Raw genomic sequence first — 23892 nt, forward strand, 5'->3', positions numbered from 1 at the left:
TCAACGATATATCACGATATATGTGACTGAAAAGAAAAAGAAGGATAAGTGAATAAGGAAATTTTATTCATTTATTAATGCCAACATTTCCAACATTGTGCAAAGAAATATGCATTTGCATAATAACTCACTGCCTCCTGGTCTTAAATGTAAACACTGTACATCTAGACAGATAAAAGTGCTTGAACATTACAAAACAACATGAACATTAACGTGTAAACCATAATACTGAAACGTCAGTTAAACTCGGTATCTCGTATCTCGGTTCCAGTGTTGTCAACATTCTGCAAAATCCATCATTCTCGACCATGCTGGCGAAGGTCCTTGCAAATAAATTCGTCGATGGACTTAGTGATACTCTGTGCCCTCGGCGACCCAAAGGGGAGCTTGGCTTTGAAAGCAGTAGTGATTGTCGGCTGACTTGGTTTGCCCTCATTATCACCTGAGAGTATTTTTTTTTTAATTTGCAGATCCGTAGTGTTGCTGTTATATTTTATCTTTGCAAAGCAGTTCTTGCAGATTGCATAGTCTTTATCCAGTGCCTTTCCGTCGACTGTCTCGTAAAACCCGAAGTGTCTCCACACTTTAGACTGGAAACTAGCGGGTGGGTCTTTGATTAGTTTTTTATTGTTTTCCGCCATTCTTCTCGCCTCTCTTTTTTTCTGCAATTCTCTGTTATTGTTGTTAATTAACTTGTGTTCTTCACCGGCCGATGTTTGCGCCACTTTACCCCTATTTACTCGAACAGCGCCCCTGCAAACAGAATGGTAGATATTGGGTAGTGACAGTGACACTGAAAACGGGTAAATTAATCATTTTGTTCTGTAATAAAATATCAATATTGGGCGTTAGTGTATCGATTATTTATTGCGACAGAGAGCACAACAATATATTGCAATATTGATTTTTTTTCCCACCCCTAATGGGGAGCATCCCTTATCCAGCAACTCTTGCAAAAATGATAACAAATCTTGTCAAATTGGTAGTCTGAGGGTCTTTGCCATGGTTTAGACTCCAAGTGGAGAAACTAGAACACTTTAAGGCATAGAGGCAGCTCGTAGACAGGGCTCTAGTCTCCAAAATTGTGTTCAGAACTCACTATGGGAGGCTGGAAGACTCCTGTCAACCAGCCAGAGATGCAGGGCCCAAAGGTCAGACCGAGGGTGCCATATTGTCTCATCCACTTGAGAAAGGAGATTCCATCTCAGCATAACAGGCCAAGAGGCTGCTATCAACAGCTGAGTTAGCTCTGATACCACAGATGGTTCATCTAAAGGGGGGACAGAGTGATCAGGGAAAAAGCATAAAGAAGAAGGGTGGGCCAATCGTGGACCAACGCAATCCTTGTTTTTTAAGAAATAAACTGGGCAGTAAGTTGTCTTCTGAGGCGCAGAGCGTCCTGGAGCGTCCACTCCCCTGAGGGAAAATTGTTCCTTATTAACATGTCCGCTCCTTGCATCAATTTGCCCGGCATATGTGTTGCTCTCAGTGAGCTCTGAAGAGATGCTTTGATGAGAGGCCTCCCTTGCAATTCATGTGGGACACCACAGACATGTTGTCCGATTTGATTAACACATGGTGTCCTTTTAGGACTGGCAGAAAGATGCTGTGGAAGCCTGACTCACTCTGATTCATTTCTATGGCTCATAACACCAGCAAATTCATCACGTTGTGAATTGTGAGTATTCGACTGAATTGCAGTGAATAACCCCAGTTGTCTCTAACACCAAGTTTGGCAATAAAGGGATGGCCTGTCAAGCCTTAAACCATATGACAAGGGTTTGGATTCAATTAAGAGGCTGGTCACCATATGGGGACCCCACACTCAGAAGAGGAAATTTGATTTCCCTGAAAATGCTTCCCTATATTTAATGCTCTCATAGCAGAGCAGTAAGCTCCCATGCATGCTGCTTCAGTGTGGGTGTGGCCCAGACATGTCCAATTTGAAGCTCTCAGTGATAATAATCATAGTCACAGCATACTCTGGAAAAGAGTACTCTACTTTACTTTAGCGACGCACCCACAAATGTGTAGCTGCCCGCGTTTGCTTTGATCTGTCTGGGAGCATTAAGCTGATTGTATAATGATGTGCATTGATCCTTCTTTTTGAAACACATACTGGCAGATTAAGCATGCACGATGTGTACAAACTCATTGTTGTTTTCTCCGATGGTAAACAGGTGGAGAAACATGAGACTGGGAAGGCTGGGCTGCCTTCTACGAACGATCAGGGGCAGACTCCTTTTGTGATAAAACCAGCCCATCTGTGAGCGCAGACACAGTGTCACAAACACTAAAATAAATGGACCTGAACTGCTGCATTGCTGTTGCGTCAGAGAAAGCAGGTCAGCTGTGCTGAGAGGTCTCGATTCCAGCTGCGAAGGTGTATTCATCTGAAAGCGGCTTCGAATCAGCGTAGAGACATAGTTGTCGCTGAAGAAAAAAAAAATGGAGAATCCTGTGGCAAACACCGGCTAAAATAGCCAAAGCACCTCCGCTCATTCTGCTGGGCTTTGGCAGGCTTGGTGAGTTTTGTTGCCATAGGCTCGTGCAGCCTCGCTGCCCAGCCATTGGTTCGTTTTGTAATATACTACACGTTCCACTGGCCGTGCAGTTTTACTGTGTGAATGAAAATGTCTTCAGTTCAGGAGTATGGAGCCAAAAGAGTATCAATAAAGATAAATGCACACACTACATTCACATATGCACACATAGGATTCATACATGCACACACATAATTCATAAATACACACACAGGATACACAAATGCACACACAAAATTTAAAAAGCACAGAAGTTTCACAAATGCTTACAAAATTCAGAAATGCACACAAAATTCAGAAATGCACACACAATTCAGAAATGCAAACAACTTTTACAAATGCACTCAAGGTTCACAAATGCACAGGACAGATTCAGAAATGTATTTCTGATGCACACACACATATCTTGATTTACAAACTGCTTGCGGTCTGTGAACTTCACTGCATTTGTGTGTGAATTTTGAGTCTCCTCTGACTTGGCTCGACACACAAATGCCTTTTTTTAAACAGGGAATGATCTGCAACCAATCAGATATCTCCCTTGTTTGAGCCAATCACAAGAATGCACCCCACGTGGGGGATTGTTTACTTATAAGCCAATCAGCGAACAACTCACTTTCCTCAATCAGCGAACGACTCACATTCCTCAGCGAACGATTCACTTTCCTCACGCAGCGAACGACTCACTTTCCTTAGCGAACGACTCACTTTCCGCAGCCGGAGAGTCACTTTCCTCTCGCAGTGAACGACTCACTTTCCTCACGCAGCGAACGACTCACTTTCTTCACGAGTCACGCAGCGAGCGACTCACTTTCCTCAGCGAACAATTCACTTTCCTCTCCCAGCGAAGTTGAGCGAATGATTCCCTTTCCTCACGCAGCCGGCGACTCACTTTGCGCAGCCGGAGAGTCACTTTCCTCTCTCAGCGGACCACTCATTCTCTCTTCATGTAGGGACCGAATATTATAATTAAAGTGACTTCTATATTGCATCCAAAAGAATATTTAGATATATTTAAAATATTAAAAAAGGTGTAACATTTTTTTTTTTTTTTTTTTTTACTTTCATTAAAATATTTCAATAAAATGAAATAATTGCCTATTGCAAATTTATGAATCCATGGTTAACTTTTTTTCTGCAGTCACAGTCTGGGCTATATGTATTGAGACATTTTTAAATTTATATTTTGTAAAAAAAATAAAAAAAAATAAACCTGAATTGTAATCTAAACATCTGTATTTCCATACAATTTCATAAATAAGTAGGCTATAATATGCCACACGACAGGCATATTGTGCTGTGTGAACGCGTTCATGTGATTGGCTTATAAGTAAACAACCACGTGGAGTGCGTTCTGTGATTGGCTAAAAGAAGGGAGACATCTGATTGGTTGCTGATCATTCCATGCATTTGTGTGTCGAGCCAAGTCAGAGGAGTCTCAAAATTCATACACAAATGCAGTGAAGTTCACAGACCGCAAGCAGTTTGTAAATCAAGATATATGTGTGTTTATCAGAAATACATCTGAATCTTGTTCTGTGCATTTGTGAATCTTGAGTGCATTTGTAAATGTTGTTTGCATTTCTGAATTGTGTGTGTATTTCTGAATTTTGTGTGCATTTCTGAATTTTGTATGCATTTGTGAATCTTCTGTGCTTTTAAAATTTTGTGTGTGCATTTGTGAATTTTTTGTGCATTTGTGTATCATGTGTGTGTATTTATGAATCATGTGTGTGCATGTATGAATCCTGTGTCTGCATATGTGCATGTAGTGTGTGCATTTATCTTTATTGAGACTCTTTTGGCTCCATACAGGAGAAAAAAAGGCTTGTTTCTAGCAAGACACAGTACTCGTTCCTGTATCTCAGGGAACCAAGGTTATGTTAAGTAACTAAATACGTTCTCTAATATAACGATATTAGCCCTTGTGGGTTGTTGGGGACGTTTTCGTCCACTAGGGGGTAAAGTTGAGTCTTATTTTGGCCACAACTTTCTCTGTGTTTGAGCTAATGGAATGATTTTTGGTGACTAATCATATTTTGACCAATATTTTGGGAAAATGCTTTGAAATTTTTCAAAAACTCAACGGTACACTGTGGGCAAATTCACTACCCTTTCGGGATGTTTGTGGCTGAAAACATTCACTAAATTAAACTGCTGTAAAAATGTATCAGATAAATATTTTTTTTCAAATTTTTTTTTTTTTTGCATAAATCTATTAATCAACCAAAACTACCAATTTTTTTAAAAAAAATCCAAGATTTTAACTTTTCAATTACCAAGTTCATAAATGATGTCACTGATTTGGGGGTAGAAAAAACCCCCCACAAAATTACATATTTTCAATATAAACAGTGATTGTGGACTGGATTTTTTTTCCCCTTTTATCACAGTCTTGGGCATGTCAAAGATTAGTAACAAGATTAGCTTTGATGCATTGCTAGTTTTTGTGCAGCATTAGATTTAAATTTTTTCTCCCTAATTTGTTGTTGGTGGCTGTTTTTGCCCCATTGACTTCCATTATAGCGACATGTTTTGATTGCAAAGCCATGACACCATATAATCATGCATTCTTGATTGTTTGTGGTTTTCCATTTTGGGAAGAGGTAAACATTTTTATTTTTACAGTTGATCACTAGGTGAGACCATTAACCCTTTAAATAGGCCTGTGCAAAAAAAAGGCTTGGTTTCTGGCTTGTATATGGAGTTATATGGAGTATAACAGCAAATTATAGTGTTTGTATGTGTGTGAGATTCTTGATTGTTGGTGGTTTTCCCTGTCGGGAAGAGGTAACATTTGTTTTTGTTTTTTACAGTTGATCACTAGGTGGGACCATTGAAACCTTAAGATAGGCCTGTGCAGAAAAAGGCTTAGTTTCTGGCTTGTATGGAGTTATATGGAGTATAATAACAAATTATAGTGTGTGTGTGATAGAGAGAGAGAGAAAGAGAGGGTGTGAGAGAGACCTTTGTGCACTTACCTTGATGTACAGTATCTGAAAAAATCTAAATATGCACCTCATGCTCTCAGAACTGCATGGAGTAAACAATAAAAAAAGAAGTGTGTTTATGCACCTGCTGCTGCAGCCTTTTGATGGTGAAAAGTACAGATGGCCTATATGTGAAATGTTCCTCTTTTCTGTATGGTAAAGCCAGTTTAAAACCTTAAAATCCTGTAAAAAAATCTACTTTGCATCAAATTTATGAACATAATGTATTATGAACCAAAATGCAATACCAACTTCAAATAAGCTGCAGCTCGCTGGAGGGGTCACGCTACATAGTCATTTCTAAAACTTTGGTACAAGTCAAGCCCTTTCTTGTGTTGCTTGCTGCTCTTCTCACCATTAAATATCCAGCACGATGGCATGCAAGTGTTTAAATCCACGTACTTTGCTTTTGTTTAGTCTATTCGCTTGTTAAGTCTGACGTCACGTAGCAGCAAACGCTCTATCAGTTACCACGAGAAAACAACAAAAGGTGCTAATATAAACTAACAATGTTATAGAATACGAGCGAAAAAGTTATAATATTAACCTTTAACTCCATACCGAAGTACCAGATAGCCAGACAATGAAAATATTAATATTAAAAAATATATAAAAATTATTTGTGTTTGGGACGCTGTGAGCACGGAGACTGTAGACTGTAGTGTAATTTTGAAAGCGTTTAACTTAAATAATCAATATGAATAAACAGTGCTCATAAACGGCTGCTGAGGTCATATTCTCAAGTGAAGCGAGTTGAGGCCTGGAAAAATACACTTTTGTTTACTCCATGTAGTTCTAAGAGCTGAGGTGTACATTGTGATTTTCTGAAATAGATTAAGGTAAGTGCACAAAGGTCTCTCTCACACACACTCTCCCTCTCTTTCTCTCACACACACACATACACACTCAATATAATATGCTGTTATACTCCATATAGCTTCATATACAAGTCAGAAACTAAGCTTTTTTTGCACAGGCCTATCTAAATGGTTAATGGTCCCACCTAGTGATCAACTGTAAAAATAACAAATGTTACCTCTTCCCAACAGGGAAAACCACCAACAATCAAGAATCTCACACACACACAAACACTATAATTTGCTGTTATACTCCATATAACTCCATATACAAGCAAGAAACAAAGCCTTTTTTTTTTGCACAGGCCTATCTAAAGGGTTAATGGTCCCACCTAGTGATCAACTGTAAAATTAACTAATTTTACCTCTTCCCAAAAGGGAAAACCACAAACAATCAAGAATGCATGATTACATGGTGTCATGGCTTTGCATGGTGTCATGGCTTTGCAATCAACAAAAAATGTAATTATAATGGAAGTCAATGGGGCAAAAACAGCCACCAACACCAAATTAGGGAGAAAAAAATTGAATCTAATGCTGCACAAAAACAAAAAATTCATCAAAGCCAATGTTGCTACTAATCTTTGACATGCCCAAGACTGTTATAAAAAGTTTTTTTTTTTTTTTAAATCCAGCCACAATTACTTTTATATTGAAAATAAGTAATTTTGTGTGTTTTTTCCCCCAAATCAGTGACATCATTTATGAACTTGGCAATTAAAGAGTTAAAATCTTGGATTTTTTAAAACATTTGGTAGTTTTGATCAGGACTGAGGTTGATTAACAGATTTATGCAAAAAAAATTAAAAAAAAAAAAAAATGAATCTAATACATTTTTACAGCAGTTTAATTGAGTGGATGTTTTCATCCCGAACAACTCGAAATGGTAGTGAATTTGAACAATCCACAAGGGTTAGAGAATCGTCTGACAACTGTATGTGGTCAGTTTGGTGTAATTAAGTTATACAATCATCAAATAACAAGTGATTGGAATGGGAAACTGGAAACAGTCAAGTGAACTTTATTTACATAGCACTTTATACAGTACAGATTGCTTCAAAGCATTAACATTATTCAGTGAACTCATTCATTCAACAAAATTAATACTTCAATATTGAATGTATTACCCAGCCCTGCCTCTGTTTCACCAAAAATAGTTTATTTGGTTTTTAAAATTATTTCAGAAACATAACTCAGAAAAAAAGCAGAATACACAGCTCTATGTATCATGTATATTTGCTTGATATTTTGCGCTTCAAAGTTATATATACATATCATCTCAGACATCTCAATCAAGTATTTTTAATACTAAAAAAAAAAAAAAAAAAAAAAAAAAAAGCTCATCTCAAGGTAGTTTGCTGGTCATGTAACAGCATTCAGCTGGTGTGCCTTGACCACCAGAGGTCAATGCGTCTGTTTGTTGAGCACATAGCTTGTTGTTCATTGTTTAACAGCTCATTGTTGGTTTATGATGGTCTAAGCTAGTAGATAATTTGGCTATCTTATGTTGCTTTCCAGAGGGTTTAGCAACATTTGAGGACACAGTATTATCTATGTTCTTTATGTTTTTTTTTTAAATATAGCACATTATCTCAATTTCAAAATGAGTAATGCAATGTAGAAATGTGTATGTTTCTGTTATAGGTGACATCAGTCATACCTCTCAAATGATGATTTTGTTGGGAGGATTAATCAAAGGCATTTTGGTGAAGTACTGGATCTTCTGTTGCTGCTTTATGTTCTTCTTTGTCAGTTTCTCTGACAAAGTAGCAGTCTTCAAAATCCTCTATATCTGCTTATTCCTCTTCTGTGTGGTTCTGTATGAGGTAAGCTGACACCATGTATTCCTGATCCATATTCTCAACCAACCTGCAGGGTCTCTGACATAAAAATGCTCATATCTTTCCTTAAGAAAAACAATAAACATTATGTTATGTTAAACAACCAAGTTTCTAAATGAAAAACTCTTACCCTAGGTTTATCAAAAAAAAAAAAAGATTAAAACAATCTAAATAGAATTTCATAGCAAAGTGTGTTAACATTTTATTTTATAATTTTTTTTAAATATATTTTAAGAAAAGCTAATGTAAACTACTTTAATATAATTTGAAACATAATGATGGGCTCTTTTAAAGCACTGCAAAGATTTCTGTGAACCCAAGTTCATTGAGATTGCCAATCAGTGGCAAACTATTGAACCAGTGTCTATGCTTTTCATTTGATCTCTTATCAGTTTGATTGATTTGTAGACATTTTAGTGAGACATTTGTTCATTTAAAAGGATGAGTAGTAGTAAGTAGTCTCTTATTGCCGTTAAGACAAACTCTCCATAAAACAAACAAAACAAGCCCAGCAAATTAATAATTATTTTGAAAAATAAGCAATTTACAGACACCTCATATTTAATGGTATTTTATTATCTAATCTATTATACTTTCAATAAAACATTTGCAATGTTTTTGTTATTTGTTTTTGATGTATTTACACAGCTTTGACCAGCAGGTGTCTCCAACGTGAGGTGTTTTGATCGCTTCGAAACAGTGAATCATTTTGCAAAGCAATTGGCATGATTCACAGATTCAAAGAGATTATTGCTCACCAGTCGGCAAAACCATTGAAAAAAAAAAAAAAGTTAACACATAAAGCATTATTTACTGAAATTACATGACTTTCGCAGACTGATATGTGCTCTGAACCATTTAGAATCAAATGATTCACAAAGATTTAGAAGATTCACAAAGCAGTGCTTCAAAGGTGCTTATCACTAACGTGGACCGATACCAACCAAGGACTTTTCTCTGATTAAGTGATTTAGTATTAGTTATTAATTTTAACTCCTTCAGTGCTGTGATTTTATAACATTTTATAGTCATGATGCAGAAGATGTTTTGACAGGGTAATTCAGACACATCAAGATTAGTAAAAATAAAAATAAAAAATCTAAAAAATATTCTGATAAACGTGTTAATGCTGTACATTACAAAATAAGCTTCTAAAATCACGGAAAAAGCTTTTTGTTGATTATTACCATTGTTGAGATTCATATTCTGATCGCTGATGTCTCTGCTAACACAAAGCTCAAAATAATTTCTTTATAATAACTTAAAAAACAATAGGATATCTTATTGGCAGAAAACTCATGCCATAATATCACAAACCCTTTTGTAAATAATGTAAAATTAACAGCTAATACACTCAAAGATGTGTATATATATATATATATATATATATATATATATATATATATATATATATATATATATATATATATATATATATATATACAGTATATATATATATATATATATATATATCATATATGAAAGTAATTTCACTTGGAACTGTGTCACATTATCTAAGTAAAATGGTTTGTGGATTCAATTTGACTTCAATATTGAAATAACTGCTGTGTCCAGGTACATTATGAAGTATGGAGAAGTCTATTGAAGCATTTCTGGGTGGTAGTGGTTGGATACTCAATGCTGGTGTTGATCCTGATCTACGTGTACCAGTTTAAAAGTGTCTGTAACCTGTTCCAACAGATATTAGGCATTCCAGAGGAGAAGTAAGTACTGCTATGTTGACACATAAACAAAATGTGTCATAATTCAGAAACAGTGGCATGTGGGTGTAATGTTTATCTAACTAAATTGATTTGTACTTGACCTTTTAATTCCTGACCCTATTCAAAAATGATTCTGCTTTCACTCATATAGCATGTAAGTATATTTCTGAGACAGACTATTCATATGAAGTCCATGTGTTTACTCTTTGTCAGGTTGCGAGACATTGGCCTGGAACAGTTTGACACCATTGAACTATTTGCACAAATCTTACAGCCAGCCTTCTTCCTCCTGGCCTGCATCCTTCAGCTGCATTATTTCAACTGTGATTTCCTGTCTCTTACTGATCTTAAGACAGTACTGACCAGAAACAGAATTAACAGGTGTGTAAAAATAATCAGACACACAAATACAATTCATCTTTGTCCTTTGGAAATTATGACCAAACTCAGGAAAGTTTATATTTAACATCAGATTAAAAACTCCACTACATTCAGTCCTTTGTTAATTATAATAAGGGCAATCTAGTAATTTAATAGTGTTTAAGTGTTTTAATCTTGTAACTTGCTTAAAACAGGGGTTTTCAAACCTGTCCTGGAGGCCTTCCATCACTTTACATTTTGTATGTCTCCCTTATCGAACACATACAATTCAGGTCTTTCAGTCTCTACTAAAGTTCAGGTGCATTAGATATGGAAGACATACAAAATGGTACAAAGCATTTCCCAGGCCTGTTCCTGGAGACCATGGCTATCTAGTCCTGGTCCTAGAGAGCCAGTGTACTCCAGAGTTTATGCTTGTCTGCCCCAACCTACAGTACTTGCCTGTAAGTTTCTAGTGATAATGAAGACCTCAGTAAGTTGGTTTTATTAGGTTTTGAATTAAACTCTGCAATATAGTGACCCTACAAGAACAGGACTGGACACCTGGCTCTGCAAGTCTATGTCCCTGCATACTACTCTACAGCTTCCATTCAGTCTGTGAAGAATTGCTGTCTTTGCAGGTTTGGTGTTGAGGGATGAGGCAAGGACTCAAATGCAGTAATAATGGGCATTTATTCAAATTCTAAACATAAACAAATCAAAACTAGCCATAAGGGGAAAACACACAGTGTCTGGCACAGAAAGACATGGCAGGGCTATACAAGGCAAGGCAGCAAGTGCAGTACACATCTTTTAATGGTTCATTCTTTGAAACATAATTATATTAATATCTTATGATATCATTTCAGAGAAGAAGACCTAAAGGAAACACTGAAGGCGATTTTTGATATGTGAGTATTTTGACCTCTTGCAGAAGCTTTAGTTTAAATTATTAGCATTTTTTTATATTATTGTACTTAGGTTTCAGAGAAAATGCTAGGGAATGTTTTTAATTCTAATTTTAAATTGTTTTGCTATATTGGTTTAGCATGGGAAATAGGCCTATTATGAGTACAAACATATACAGCAATTCTCTGAATTTATTTTAGTATTGTGCCCGACTTATTACTGCTAGGGGTGTAACAATATATTATGTCACAATATAACTCAATACAAAATGTATATATATATATATATATATATGTATGTATGTATGTATATATATATATATGTATGTATGTATGTGTGTGTGTGTGTGTGTGTGTGTGTGTGTGTGTGTGTGTGTGTGTGTGTGTGTGTGCGTGTGTGTGTGTGTGTGTGTGATGTATAATGACAATCTTTTGTAAAAACACCAAAAATGAAAATTACTGTGTGCAAAAAAACTACATGAACTTACTATATTTATATTGTTTAATAATATGATGTATACTAATGCAATGGGGGATTTGTGTGGGTCCTGGCAATGCCAAATGTCTTATGTAACCAGTAAAAAGTGGCCTACATTTTTAAATATTTCGCATGACATACACATGTCACATGCAAGTCAGTGACAGAGTGGAAGCTTATTCATCTAAAATAATTCTGTATTTTAAGCATCAGAATCAGGAATATTTTTATTCTGGTTTCACCATTGTTCTGTGCATTAAGTTACCAGCACCAAGTCCAAACCTATTAATTTACACCCCCAATGCAATACCAAATTGAATTAACATTTTCGGTTAACCTTTTTACAAAAGTCTTGGCGTATCGCAATAATATTGAGTTGTGAGTTCAGTATCATGATATGTATTGAATTGTGACATTAGGGTATCTTTACACCCCTAATTACTGCTAATGTTTCTTTCATGTTATGTGAAGTGGCAGTATATGCTGGCACATTAGAACCTCAGACCCAAATTTTAGTCTTAGCTCTAGGTCCCTCCTCCATTTTGTCCCTCTCTTAATTCACTAAAATCTTTAATATAAATTAAATGCATGATGTGCAAAACATGACTAAAAAAGAGTGATGATAAAAATAATAACATCCTTTGGAGATCCAGAAAATGAAGCAATCAATAGCAAACAGGGCAACATAAGTTTAATAACCAACTAACTTAACTCAGGATGGAGACTAAAGAAGGGAACCAATGAGGGAAAGACAGGTGCATAATAAAACAAAACACAACAAGTGCAAATTAGAGCAGCGAGATACAACAAAAAAGAGCAAACTAAGTTCATAACTGTGACAGAAATTATCAAACTTTATTTTCGAGGGGGAGAAAACCTTAAAGCACAACCATGATTTGAAAAGATATTAATAATGAAAATATCTAATTCAGCAGTTTAGTAAAAAATCTTTAAATTAATTACTAAAAGCACCATTACAGAAAAAAATATTGCATTAATAAGCAATCAATAATAATTTTTATCATGATAAAGCCCAATGTAACTTGAGTATTATATATATATATATATATATATATATATATATATATATATATATATATATATATATATATATATATATATATATATATATATATATATATAGTATGTTGGATCCTATGGTCCCCTATACTTTATAATCCAAAGCACCTTTGTATTTTCTACACTATGAAAACTCTTTTAATAAACACTGACTTTGTTTTTACTCACTGCAGGATGAAGAAAAACACTGAGAAATTGAAGAAATGGTGAGTGAAGGGTGGACAAAAATTTAAGTTCATGTGAGAGTTTATTAGAGGTGTACCCCGGTGTACCCCGGTGTACCCCTAACACTTCACATTTTGTGTGTTTCCTTTGTCTGACACACCATTTTCAGTTTTTGGGGGCTCTACAAATAATATCATGAGTGGAATAAGGTTTGTTAGGAGTATAAGGTGACTTTCTAAATGTGCAATGTTGAGGGTACTCCAAGAACGTGGTTGGGAACCACTGTATTAGAGAGCTATTCAAGCCACAAAAGTTAATGGAACATGCAAAGATCAATCAGGATACACATACGGAAGGGACAAAATTGGTACCACTATGAAAAAACTAAAAACAATAATAATAATAATAATAATAATAATAATAAAAACTGCCAATGGTCAGAAATGTAGTGGAAACGTTAGAAAGCCCTTAGGAACAACATATAACCTGAGGCCAAAAAAAATAAATAAATTACTATTTCAGTTAGTCAATGAGCAAGAGAAAATCAAAAGAATAGAAATCCAAAGTTACAGTGCACAACATAAGTTAGTACAACCTATGGTAGAAATTCCCCTATGCGACCCTACAGCTGTAACAGACTGACTGCAAACAGTGCCTTTGAATATGCTTTAATCATGGCTGGGAGGTCCAATAACATACCAATAACAGTGAATCCCACTGGGAAAACAGTTTATATAGCATAGGTGCATGGCATGTGATTTTTGGCTGGAAAAGGAGCAGGAGAAATACCAATCAAGTGTCTCAGAGCTGGCAAAAGCTATGAAAACAGTGTTTTTTTCACAGTGATGTTTATTCTCACAGAGTAAGATGCAGCCTGCAGAAGTTATAATGTAATAATGGAACTACCTACTGTAGCCAAAGCACAATAAACTCATTTAACCTTTTCTGAGACCCATATATAGAAATCTGGTAATCAATACTCTGGTCTCATGAGAACAAGCCAATCATTTCAGATCAAACAGCATCCAAAATATTCTAGAGGAGAGGTACAGTGAGAAGTGCCTGGTTTCCACATTGAAGTTTAGTGGTAGTAAAGCTCTTATATGGGGTGTATGAGAGCTGAACGTGTGAGGGAGTTGTGCCTTATTGATACTGTTTGAATTCACACACCACTGTGTGATGTATAAACAAAAACAACACTTGAACCAGAAGATGCTACCCTCTCCTCATTCCCTGCGTTGCAATTTTTTTCAACATGACAATGATGATATGCAATCTCCCAAGGTGAAAATCCTTCAGTGCAGTGTTAATTTTGACACGAAATTTTAATTTAGTTTTAGTCTTAGTCTTTTGACTATAATTCTTTTTCGTTTTAGTCAAGTTTTAGTCATCTGATTTGTTTTAATTTTAGTCTTATTTTAGTCGACTAAAATTGCTTGGTATTTTAGTCGACTAAAATCAATAACAGATTTACTAGACAATTTTTTACAGCTGGTATAGGAAACAAACTTAACCAAAATATATAAAATACAAATTCAACTTTATTTCAACACAACTGTGTCTTTATTTCGATTCAAACGCTTTTATGCAGCAACAAACACTGTCATGATAATGTAAACAATAACTAGCTGCCAATTGACCATCAATAAAAGAAAAATAAAGTTAGGTCCAGGACCTTAAAGCTTACAGCTGAGCTGAACAATAAGTGCATACATTTAAAGTAAATATTTAATAAGTTGGCAGCTAGGTGGATAAAAAAAGTAACAAGATTTTATAAGGTATTCATTTGTCTAGCAATATTGTATGTTTTAAATACTACAATATTGCTAGATTTGTATGTATAATGATAGGATGTGAACATTCATGTTTCACATGACTAATATAGAAATATTTGTGATATTGTCAACAAGTAGAACATTATAAAATATACTAAACATTAGTATTAATCAAATGTATTTATCATGATATTACGTATTAGTATTGTGCTCTCATCTAACTTGAAGAAGGGGCTATTTTACAGTACTTTTCAGTTCGTAATATTTAATGCTACAACATCTATGCACTGCAGTCTTCCAATTTTGCTTAGCTCAATAAACAAAAGAACATCGTTGTGAAATTACATTTGAGAAAATGTCCAGGTGGCTCGTCTGTAAATGTCTTTTCAAATTGGTTGCGTTGCCAAGAATGAGCGCTCCACATGCTTTACACTTTGTTTTGTTTTGTTCGTCGTCAAACGTGAAGTGAGCTGTGGACATTTTGTTGCTCTTTTAGACATCACCTCTTCGAATGCCGTCTTCCCGGGAGCTCATTTAAAAACTGAAAACCTTCGCTTCACGTCTCAATAAGTCAGGCTCGGATTGGTTCTCTTCTCTCATGCAGTCTGTTCTGTTTTGCTGGTTCTTTTGCTCATTCCTCGCATCTCTCCCGTCTGGTGATTTGATTTTCGTCACAGTCTATTTTCGTCTCGTCTTTTATTCGTTGACGATAATGTCAATCAATTTAGTCATAGTTTTAGTCTCCATCAGTGCCTTCTATTTTAGTTTTCGTTTCGTTTTCGTCCGCAAAAATATATTCGTGACGAAAATAATGACGAAAATATTTAGTCAACGAAATTAACACTGCTTCAGTGGATATATAGTCCATCTTAAAAATCTTGAGTACCAGTGGGGGATTCTGTAGAGGCAAGCAGAGTAAGATTCACCATTAAACATTTACATTTACATTAGATTTTGTCATTTAGCAGATGCTTTTATTAGATTAGATTAGATTAGATTCAACTTTATTGTCACTGCACATGTAGGTACAAGGCAACGAAATGCAGTTAGCATCTAACCAGAAGTGCAATAAGCAGTAAGTACAGAATAAAGGTCTATAATATGTACAATAACTATACAGGTAAGTATTATGGACATAATTTACAGATATTAAATACTATATGCACGATATACAGATAGGTGTACTATGAACATACTATACAGATGGATTATGTAAAAGTGTATGTACACTATAGGCAGAACTATGAACATAATTTACAGTATTGCAATGGACAGTAAAGTGCATAGAAAATATTACAATGTGCAAATGGATTATACAGTGTTCCTGGATGAACAGACAGTAGTGCAGGTAATAAGTTACTGTTTTTGCTTGTTGTGAATAAATAAATAAATCAGTCAGAGTGTTGAAGAGGGGGAGGAGTCTATGTGTGGTGTGGGGGGTGTTGAGGGGTGTCAGAGGGCAGAGTTCAGCAAGGAGACAGCTTTAGGGAAAAAGCTGTTCCTGAATCTTGTGGTCCTTGTCCGGAGGCTCCTGAAACGCCTCCCGGAGGGCAGGGGGTTAAACAGTCCGTGGTCAGGGTGAGAGGAGTCCTTCAGAATGCTGCGAGCTCGACGTAGACAGCGTTTCCTCTGGATGTCCTCAAGAGCAGGAAGTGGTGTCCCTGTGATGCGCTGGGCAGTTTTCACCACCCTCTGCAGTGCCTTGCGGTCAGCCACTGAACAGTTCCCATACCAAACTGTGATGCAACTAGTCAGGATGCTCTCGATCGCACACCGGTAGAAGTTAACCAGGATGGATGAAGACAGCTGGTTCTTCTTCAGTGTCCTGAGGAAGAAAAGGCGCTGGTGAGCCTTCTTGACCAGGCTGGAGGTGTTTGTGGCCCAGGACAGTTCCTCCGAGATGGTGGTTCCCAGGAACTTGAAGCTGGAGACACGTTCAACAGCCAGCCCGTTAATGTGGATGGGGTCATGCGTGCTTCCATTCTTCTTCCTGAAGTCCACAATGAGCTCCTTGGTCTTATTGGTGTTAAGGAGCAGGTTATTGTCAGCGCACCATGTGGCCAGGTGCTGTACCTCTTCCCTGTAGGCAGTCTCATCGTTGTCACTGATGAGGCCAATCACCGTGGTGTCATCTGCAAACTTAATGATGGAGTTGGATCCATGCACAGGCTTGCAGTCGTGGGTGTAAAGGGAGTAGAGGAATGGGCTCAGCACACAGCCCTGTGGTACGCCAGTGTTAAGTGTGATTGTGGTGGAGTGGGTGTGGCCTGACCGCACAATCTGAGGCCTGTTGGTCAGAAAGTCCATGATCCAGTTGCAGAGGGAGGTGTTGATGTCCAGGTCTCCAAGTTTTGTGGTCAGCTTGGAGGGAATGACGGTGTTAAATGCTGAACTGAAGTCAACAAACAACATCCTAACGTACGTGTTGTTATTGTCCAGGTGTGTGAGTGCAGAGTGCAGCACTGTGCATACTGCATCCTCTGTGCTCCTATTTCTGCGGTAGGCAAATTGGTGTGGGTCCAGTGTGGGTGGGAGGCAGTCTTTGAGGTGTGCTAGGACCAGTCGCTCGAAGCACTTCATAATGATGGGTGTGAGTGCTACGGGGCGATAGTCATTCAGGCACGTTGGGGAGGAGTGTTTCGGTACTGGCACAATGGATGTGGACTTAAAACATGTTGGCACAGTTGCTTGGGTGAGGGACAGGTTGAAAATGTCTGTGAAGACCCCTGCAAGCTGCTCTGCACATGCCCTAAGCACACGTCCAGGAATGCCATCCGGGCCAGCAGCCTTGCGTGCATTGATCCGGCTCAGTGCAGTGTGGACATCTGTGGAGGTGAGTTTGAGAGGTTGGTGGTCTGAAGAGGCTGAGATTTTGGTGGCGATCTCCTTGCTGTCGCTGTTGAAGCGAGCATAAAAGTCATTTAGCTCGTTAAGGAAGGAGACGTCCGTGACTGTTGGTGTGGAGTTGCTTGACTTGTAGTCACTGATGATCTGGATGCCCTGCCACATGCGTCGGGGGTCAGAGTTGGAAAAGTGTTCCTCTACCTTCAGCTTGTAGCAGTACTTGGCCTTTTTGATGCCCCTTTTCAGGTTAGCCCTGGATTTACTGTAGGCCTGAGCGTCGTCTGACCTGAAAGCAGTGTTGCGGGCTTTCAGCAGAAGTCGCACCTCCTTGTTCATCCATGGCTTCTGATTAGGGTATGTTGTTATCTGTTTTTCTGTTGTTACACTGTCAATGGTGGAGTTGATGTGATCCAGTACAGAGGAGGTGTAGATATCAATGTCCGTGTGAGAGCCACAGGCAGCCTGTGAAGCAAACATACTCCAGTCAGTGTGTTGAAACCTGTCTTGAAGTAAAGAGTCTGCTCCAGTTGGCCACACTTTGATGGTCCTCACTGATGGCTTCACACGGTTGATGAGGGGTGAATACTTAGGGGTGAGAAACAAAGAAAGGTGATCAGACTGTCCGAGGTGGGGGAGGGGGCTCGCGATGTAAGCTCCATTAATGTTTGTATAAACATGATCCAAAGTTTTGTCTCCTCTGGTGTGGCAGGAAACATGCTGGTGAAATTTGGGGAGTACTGTTTTTAATTTGCAGTGATTAAAATCACCCGCGACAATAAAAGCAGCCTCTGGGTGAGCAGTCTGTTGTTTACTAATGGCTGCATGAAGTTCGTTCAAAGCAAGCTTGGCATTAGCATCCGGTGCAATATAGACTGCGGTTATTATGGTGGAAGTGAACTCCCGTGGCAGATAAAAAGGTCTACATTTAACCATGAGAAACTCTAGGTTAGCTGAGCAGTGTCTCCCAACAATGACAGTGTTCGTACACCAAGCTTTGTTGACATAAATGCACAATCCACCACCTCTTGTCTTGCCGGAGTCATCTGCTGTTCTATCTGCCCGGAGCGTGTAGCGTCCTGCTAGCTCAATAGCATTGTTGGGTACGTCGCTGTGTAGCCATGTTTCCGTGAAAACCATGACATTGCAGTCCATAAGTCTCTTACTGTGGGTGATGCGGAGTCGTAACTCATCCATTTTGTTCACCAGTGACCGCACATTAGCGAGGAAAATGCTGGGTAAAGAGAGCCGGAGCGGTGTTAGCTTTAGCTTGGCTCTTAGACCTCCGCGCTTCCCCCGCCTTTGTTTACGATCTCGACGCCGCCTGCGAGCACTTCCGCCCGGCCGGGTAGAGTGCGAAGCCTCGGTTGTTCTAGCGATCTCAGGGATGAGTCGAAGATTGGTGATAAAACTGCTGGTAAAGTCCTCACCGATATCCAAAGCGACTTGCAAATGAGGACAATGGAAGCAATCAAAATCAACAAGAGAGCAATGATATACAAGTGCTATTACAAGTCTGAGTTAGCTAAACGCAATACACATAACAAGGGTTTTTGGTTGTTCGTGTTTTTTTTTTTTTTTTTTTTTTTTTTTTTTTTATTAAATGCTGTAATAAATAAAATAAAACAGACATAATAGAAAAATAATAGAGCAAGCTTTTTTAGGTAATTAATAGACTGCAAGTCTAGAAGGGGGGAGTTTTTTTCTAAATAATATAATTGGAATAGAGAGAGTTAGAGTAATAGGGTGAAATAAAGATTGAAGAATTGAATTTTTAAATTTTATGGTTTTTTTTTTCTTTTCTTTTTTTTTAAATTTAATCTAAAAGTCTGTTAAAGTGATTTTGTGCCTCTTTAGGATGACACAATAAAGAGACGTTCACTTGCAGCGGTTCCCAATCCCCACTTAAAAAAAAAAAAAAAAAAAAAAAAAAAAAAAAATACGCAACAAAGCTTTCTTTTATTGCCATATAAAGAGTCATGTTTAATCGTGCGCAAATAACCAGAACACGCATGACAATAAAAACTTCAACAAAGTTTCAATATTATGCAACAAAGCTACGCACAATCTTCCACTTTTAAGAGAACGAGTGACAGACACAGGCTCAGTAACAGAAAGCACGTAAAAAGAAACAATGCAGCCGCGTAAAAGAAACATTGCAGCAATAGGTTGGGCCTATTAAATGACCATGGAGCTAGCAGCAGCATCATCTCAACCCGCGGCCCGTCACAAATTCAAATATGGCCCACCATGCTGAACACAATTAATTATATATATATATATATATTTTTTTTTTTTCAGTTTTACAATTATTTTTTTTTTACATTAATTAAAAAATGTACTTCAGAAATATGTTATAGCCTAATGTTTTTATGTTAAATTATTTTGTGTTTCATAGATTATTTTCAGACATGAGCAGACCTAGGCTACTCACAGCATTTAACGAACACAAGCGCCCGCTTTGGCAGAATTCAATTCAAATAGTCATCAACAGCCATTAGTTCGGTAAAATTGAGCATCAGAATGGACAAATTTGTTTTATGTGAGAAAAAAAACGAAATGTGGAAAATGCCAGCAAATGAACATATAGAAAAAATAATAGTCAGAGTATCAGTAGTGAAGGACAGTGTTGGATTTTCGGTTTGCCCTGCAACTTAATTGAAGAAGTTCAGGCAAACAGAAACTCCATTTACTACGTAGCAATCATGCTTAATTGAAGAAATGTGGCAAAACATCTCTAATATTATTAAATTCGAAAGTGCTTTCCATATTTGGATCAACATAGGCTACATTTGTGAATGCACATTTTCTGCAATGTCGCGCTTCAAGTCTGTCACAGTGTCTGGGTCGTGTTCCTTGGGTGTCCACTAGGTGTCCTCCGTTCCCACGGTGTCTGTCATCTTATCACTTCCTGTTCCCTTATTTGGTCACCTTCCTCCTTGTTTTAGTTAATTGATTGTTCCCCCACCTGTCTCCTGTTTCCCCATTATCCTTCTGTGTATATAAATACCCGGTCTGTCTGAGTCTTTGTCGCGGAGTCCTTGTTGTATGTATGATACTTTCCAGAGTCTGCTCTTCCCGTGTGTTTTTGTTTGGTTTTATGTTTTTGGATTTTCTGGTTTTGACCCTGCCTGGACTGTTTACACTTTGGATTGCCCCTCAATAAACCTGTTTACCTGCATTTGGATCTCTCCCGTGCTTCTTGTATCACCGTACGTGACAAAGTCATACTCCCCTGCGCGTCTTACAGACTGCATCTTAAGCCTATGTTAAACTTTCCGCGTCCGCGGGGATACAGTTATGGACCGCTAGGTAGGTGCGACGTAAACATCATCATTGGAGAGTGTGTGCGGATGCTCTGAGAGGACGAACGCGTGCCCCCCATTTTTTTTTATGGCCGCGCGGACAGGTGCGCGTGGTCAGTAGGCTTCAAAAGCACAGTTGCACATGTGGAGGCAGTGTGAAGAAGCCCATTGCTACTCAAACCTGTGCAATCCGTCAATAAAAGAATGTAAATACAACCAGATGTGTAATAATTCTGGGCAACTGTTTGTTCACGTTTGTTGCAGAGCGGACTGTCAGCGTGCGCTTTCGGAAGTATAAATGGAAGAAGTCTGCATCTGCACTGGTCATGTACGCGCCTGGATTGCTCATGCAGAAAGTATAACACAGGCTTTACAATCGCAACTTCATTGTGCTGTTACTCCTTTCGAGCTGAATCTCACATAAGCTCCCGACAGCATCAGGTGTTTTATTTATATGGGGAGTAGAATTATTTATTTATTTTAATGAACATAATCGATTAGCTATCATACTATTTATGCTATAATATTATAAATCAGATTGGTTTGTATTGGTGACGTAATATGTTAATGATATGCGTGCGGCCAGCAAGACTAGCACTTGGACCATAGAGCGGAGCGGCCCAGTGGAAAAAAATGTTGAGAACCACAATGACACAATGGTTATGGAAATTAGAACGACAGTACATATTTATTAATTAAATTGCAATGAAGTTACAAACGATACACATCATTAAAGAGAATAAGCTCCGAAATAGATACAATAAATAAAAACGAGGATCAATCTGAAACTTTTCAAGTGCGACAATAAAATTAGTCTACACACGATCCACAACATAATTAAGTTTCAAAGAGCATAGGCTCAAACATAAAATAAAATGAAAGAGGATGCATCTGTAACTTTTCGAGTGCAGCGCAAAAGTCGCTCAGCCTGCAGCGAGAGAGAGATTTCCTCAAGATTTTTTCTTCGCTCATTTTCTTTCTCTATTCTCTTCGCTCTCTGGCCCCTCTCCTCCTGACTAACAACTTTATCATAAGATGTCCCACTTAACAGTTTCACTGATTTCAGCCAGTTAAGCATATTTATAATATATATTATGGAATGAATGAAACGAGTTGGCACGCATATAGCCTATCCTGCAGTACATAAAAGAAGAACAGTGTGCAGAAGACAGCATCAGTCTTCTACGTTTCCATTGAAAACTAATAAATTATAGTTTTTTTTTTAAAATAAAAGCGATTACAAAGGAAATGTTTATTGTTCCTGTTTATTATTTTATGGAAAAATCCCACTTAAAAAAACAGACCGCCATTACATTTTTCCTCTAGCGCACCCCAAGGTGGCAGCTCGCGTACCCCTGGGGGTGTGCGCACCACACTTTGGGAATCCCTGGTCTAAAGCAATGAATTTAGGTAAATGGGTGCAGAGCCAGTGGTGGTTTTGTAGGCAAACATTAATGCCTTGAATTTTATGCGACCAGTGCAAAGTTACAAATTTTCAGCTCATTAAAAATTTTATCTTGCTGTCACGTTCTGGATTAATTGTAAAGGTTTGATAGAATTGGCTGATAGACCTGCCAAGAGAGCATTGCAATAGTCCAGCCTGGAGAGAACAAGAGCTTGAACAAGGAGTTGTGCAGCATGTTCCGAAAGAAAGGACATGATATTCTTAATGTTGAATTACCGTATTTTTCGGACTCTAAGTCGCACCTGAGTATAAGTCGCATCAGTCCAAAAATACGTCATGATGAGGAAAAAAACATATATAAGTCGCACTGGATTATAAGTCCCATTTATTTAGAACCAAGAACCAAGAGAAAACATTACCATCTACAGCTGTGAGAGGGCGCTATATGCTGCTCAGTGGTAGGCTACAGGAGCACAGAGCAGCATTAGAGCAGCCCTCTCGTGGCTGTAGACGGTAATGTTTTCTATTGGTTCATTTCTCTTGGTTCATTTTTCTCGGTTCATGTCAAATTAATTTTGATAAATAAGTCGCACCTGACTATAAGTCGCAGAACCAACCAAACTATGAAAAAAAGTGCGACTCCGTAAAATACAGTAAGCAAATCTGCAGGACTGGACAGTTTTAGCAATGTGATCTGAAAAAGTTAGCTGATCCTCAGTCATAACTCCAAGATTTCCGGCTGTTTTTTAAGGACTTCTGGTTGATGTGCCTAACTATAACACAGTAAAGGTCTGTAAACCGTTACTAGCCATTAACACAAAACAAAAAAGGTACGGAAAATAATTTCTTGCATTTTGTATTTTTGGGCTTAAGTTCAGACCAGAGAGGTATAAAATTATCAAACAAACAAACAACAGGTGTTTTATCATGTTTGAAGGACTGAGCATGTAACAGAAAGGTTGTGTGGAAAACCCTTATATGGTGATGGTTTAGGTGTGTTTTATGCAAAATACCTCTTGCACACAGCCACTTATTTAAAATACTCTAAATTGATTAACATTTAGGGTGATGTTAGAAAAAAAAATCATGTTATACGTATGTGTTGTGAATTGGTTACTGCCTTTAGGTAAAGCAACATGCAGCAGAACACCCAATGGCTTACAGAATTTTCAGTATAAATCAAAGTGAAGGAAAATGGTTGTTTGTTTATTTTTATTATTATTAATTTTTTTTTTACAACTTACAGTATGTCGAAAGAAATAAGAAACTTAGTGTCTTATCTGCAGCCTCCCCATTTCCAGAGGCAGGAAGTGACCATCTGAAGAGTTCCTACTTCCATTTTGTACATTTTGTTAAGTTACTCTTTGTGAGCAGCAGCAAAGGAATGCAAACAGTAATGTTTTTGTAATGTGTAGAGTCTAATGAACAAACTGATTACAGAAGACAGAAAAGCCTTTGCTCTCATTTTCACTATATTTAATATGTCCAAAAAAAAGTATAAAAGCTTTTTTCTATCTTGTTGCAAGAATTATATATAAATAATTGTCACATTGTCACATTGTCACAGTGTCTGGTCTGTGTTTCCCTGGGTGTCCGCTAGTGGTCTCACTTCCCCATAGT

General features: G+C 37.6%; 1 protein-coding gene across 1 annotated transcript in view; it reads left to right on the forward strand.

Moving 5' to 3' along the window:
* The window catches only part of si:dkey-11f4.7 (piezo-type mechanosensitive ion channel component 2), a 293659-nt gene that overhangs the window by 106735 nt on the left and 163032 nt on the right, over positions 1-23892 (forward strand). Inside the window, 5 exon segments of the mRNA XM_052605318.1 lie at positions 8035-8216; positions 9807-9955; positions 10169-10336; positions 11185-11226; positions 12955-12987. Of these exon segments, the coding sequence (XP_052461278.1) occupies positions 8035-8216; positions 9807-9955; positions 10169-10336; positions 11185-11226; positions 12955-12987 (574 nt within the window).

The sequence above is a fragment of the Carassius gibelio genome, chromosome A9 (genome assembly GCF_023724105.1).
Source record: "Carassius gibelio isolate Cgi1373 ecotype wild population from Czech Republic chromosome A9, carGib1.2-hapl.c, whole genome shotgun sequence".
NCBI lineage: Eukaryota > Metazoa > Chordata > Actinopteri > Cypriniformes > Cyprinidae > Carassius > Carassius gibelio.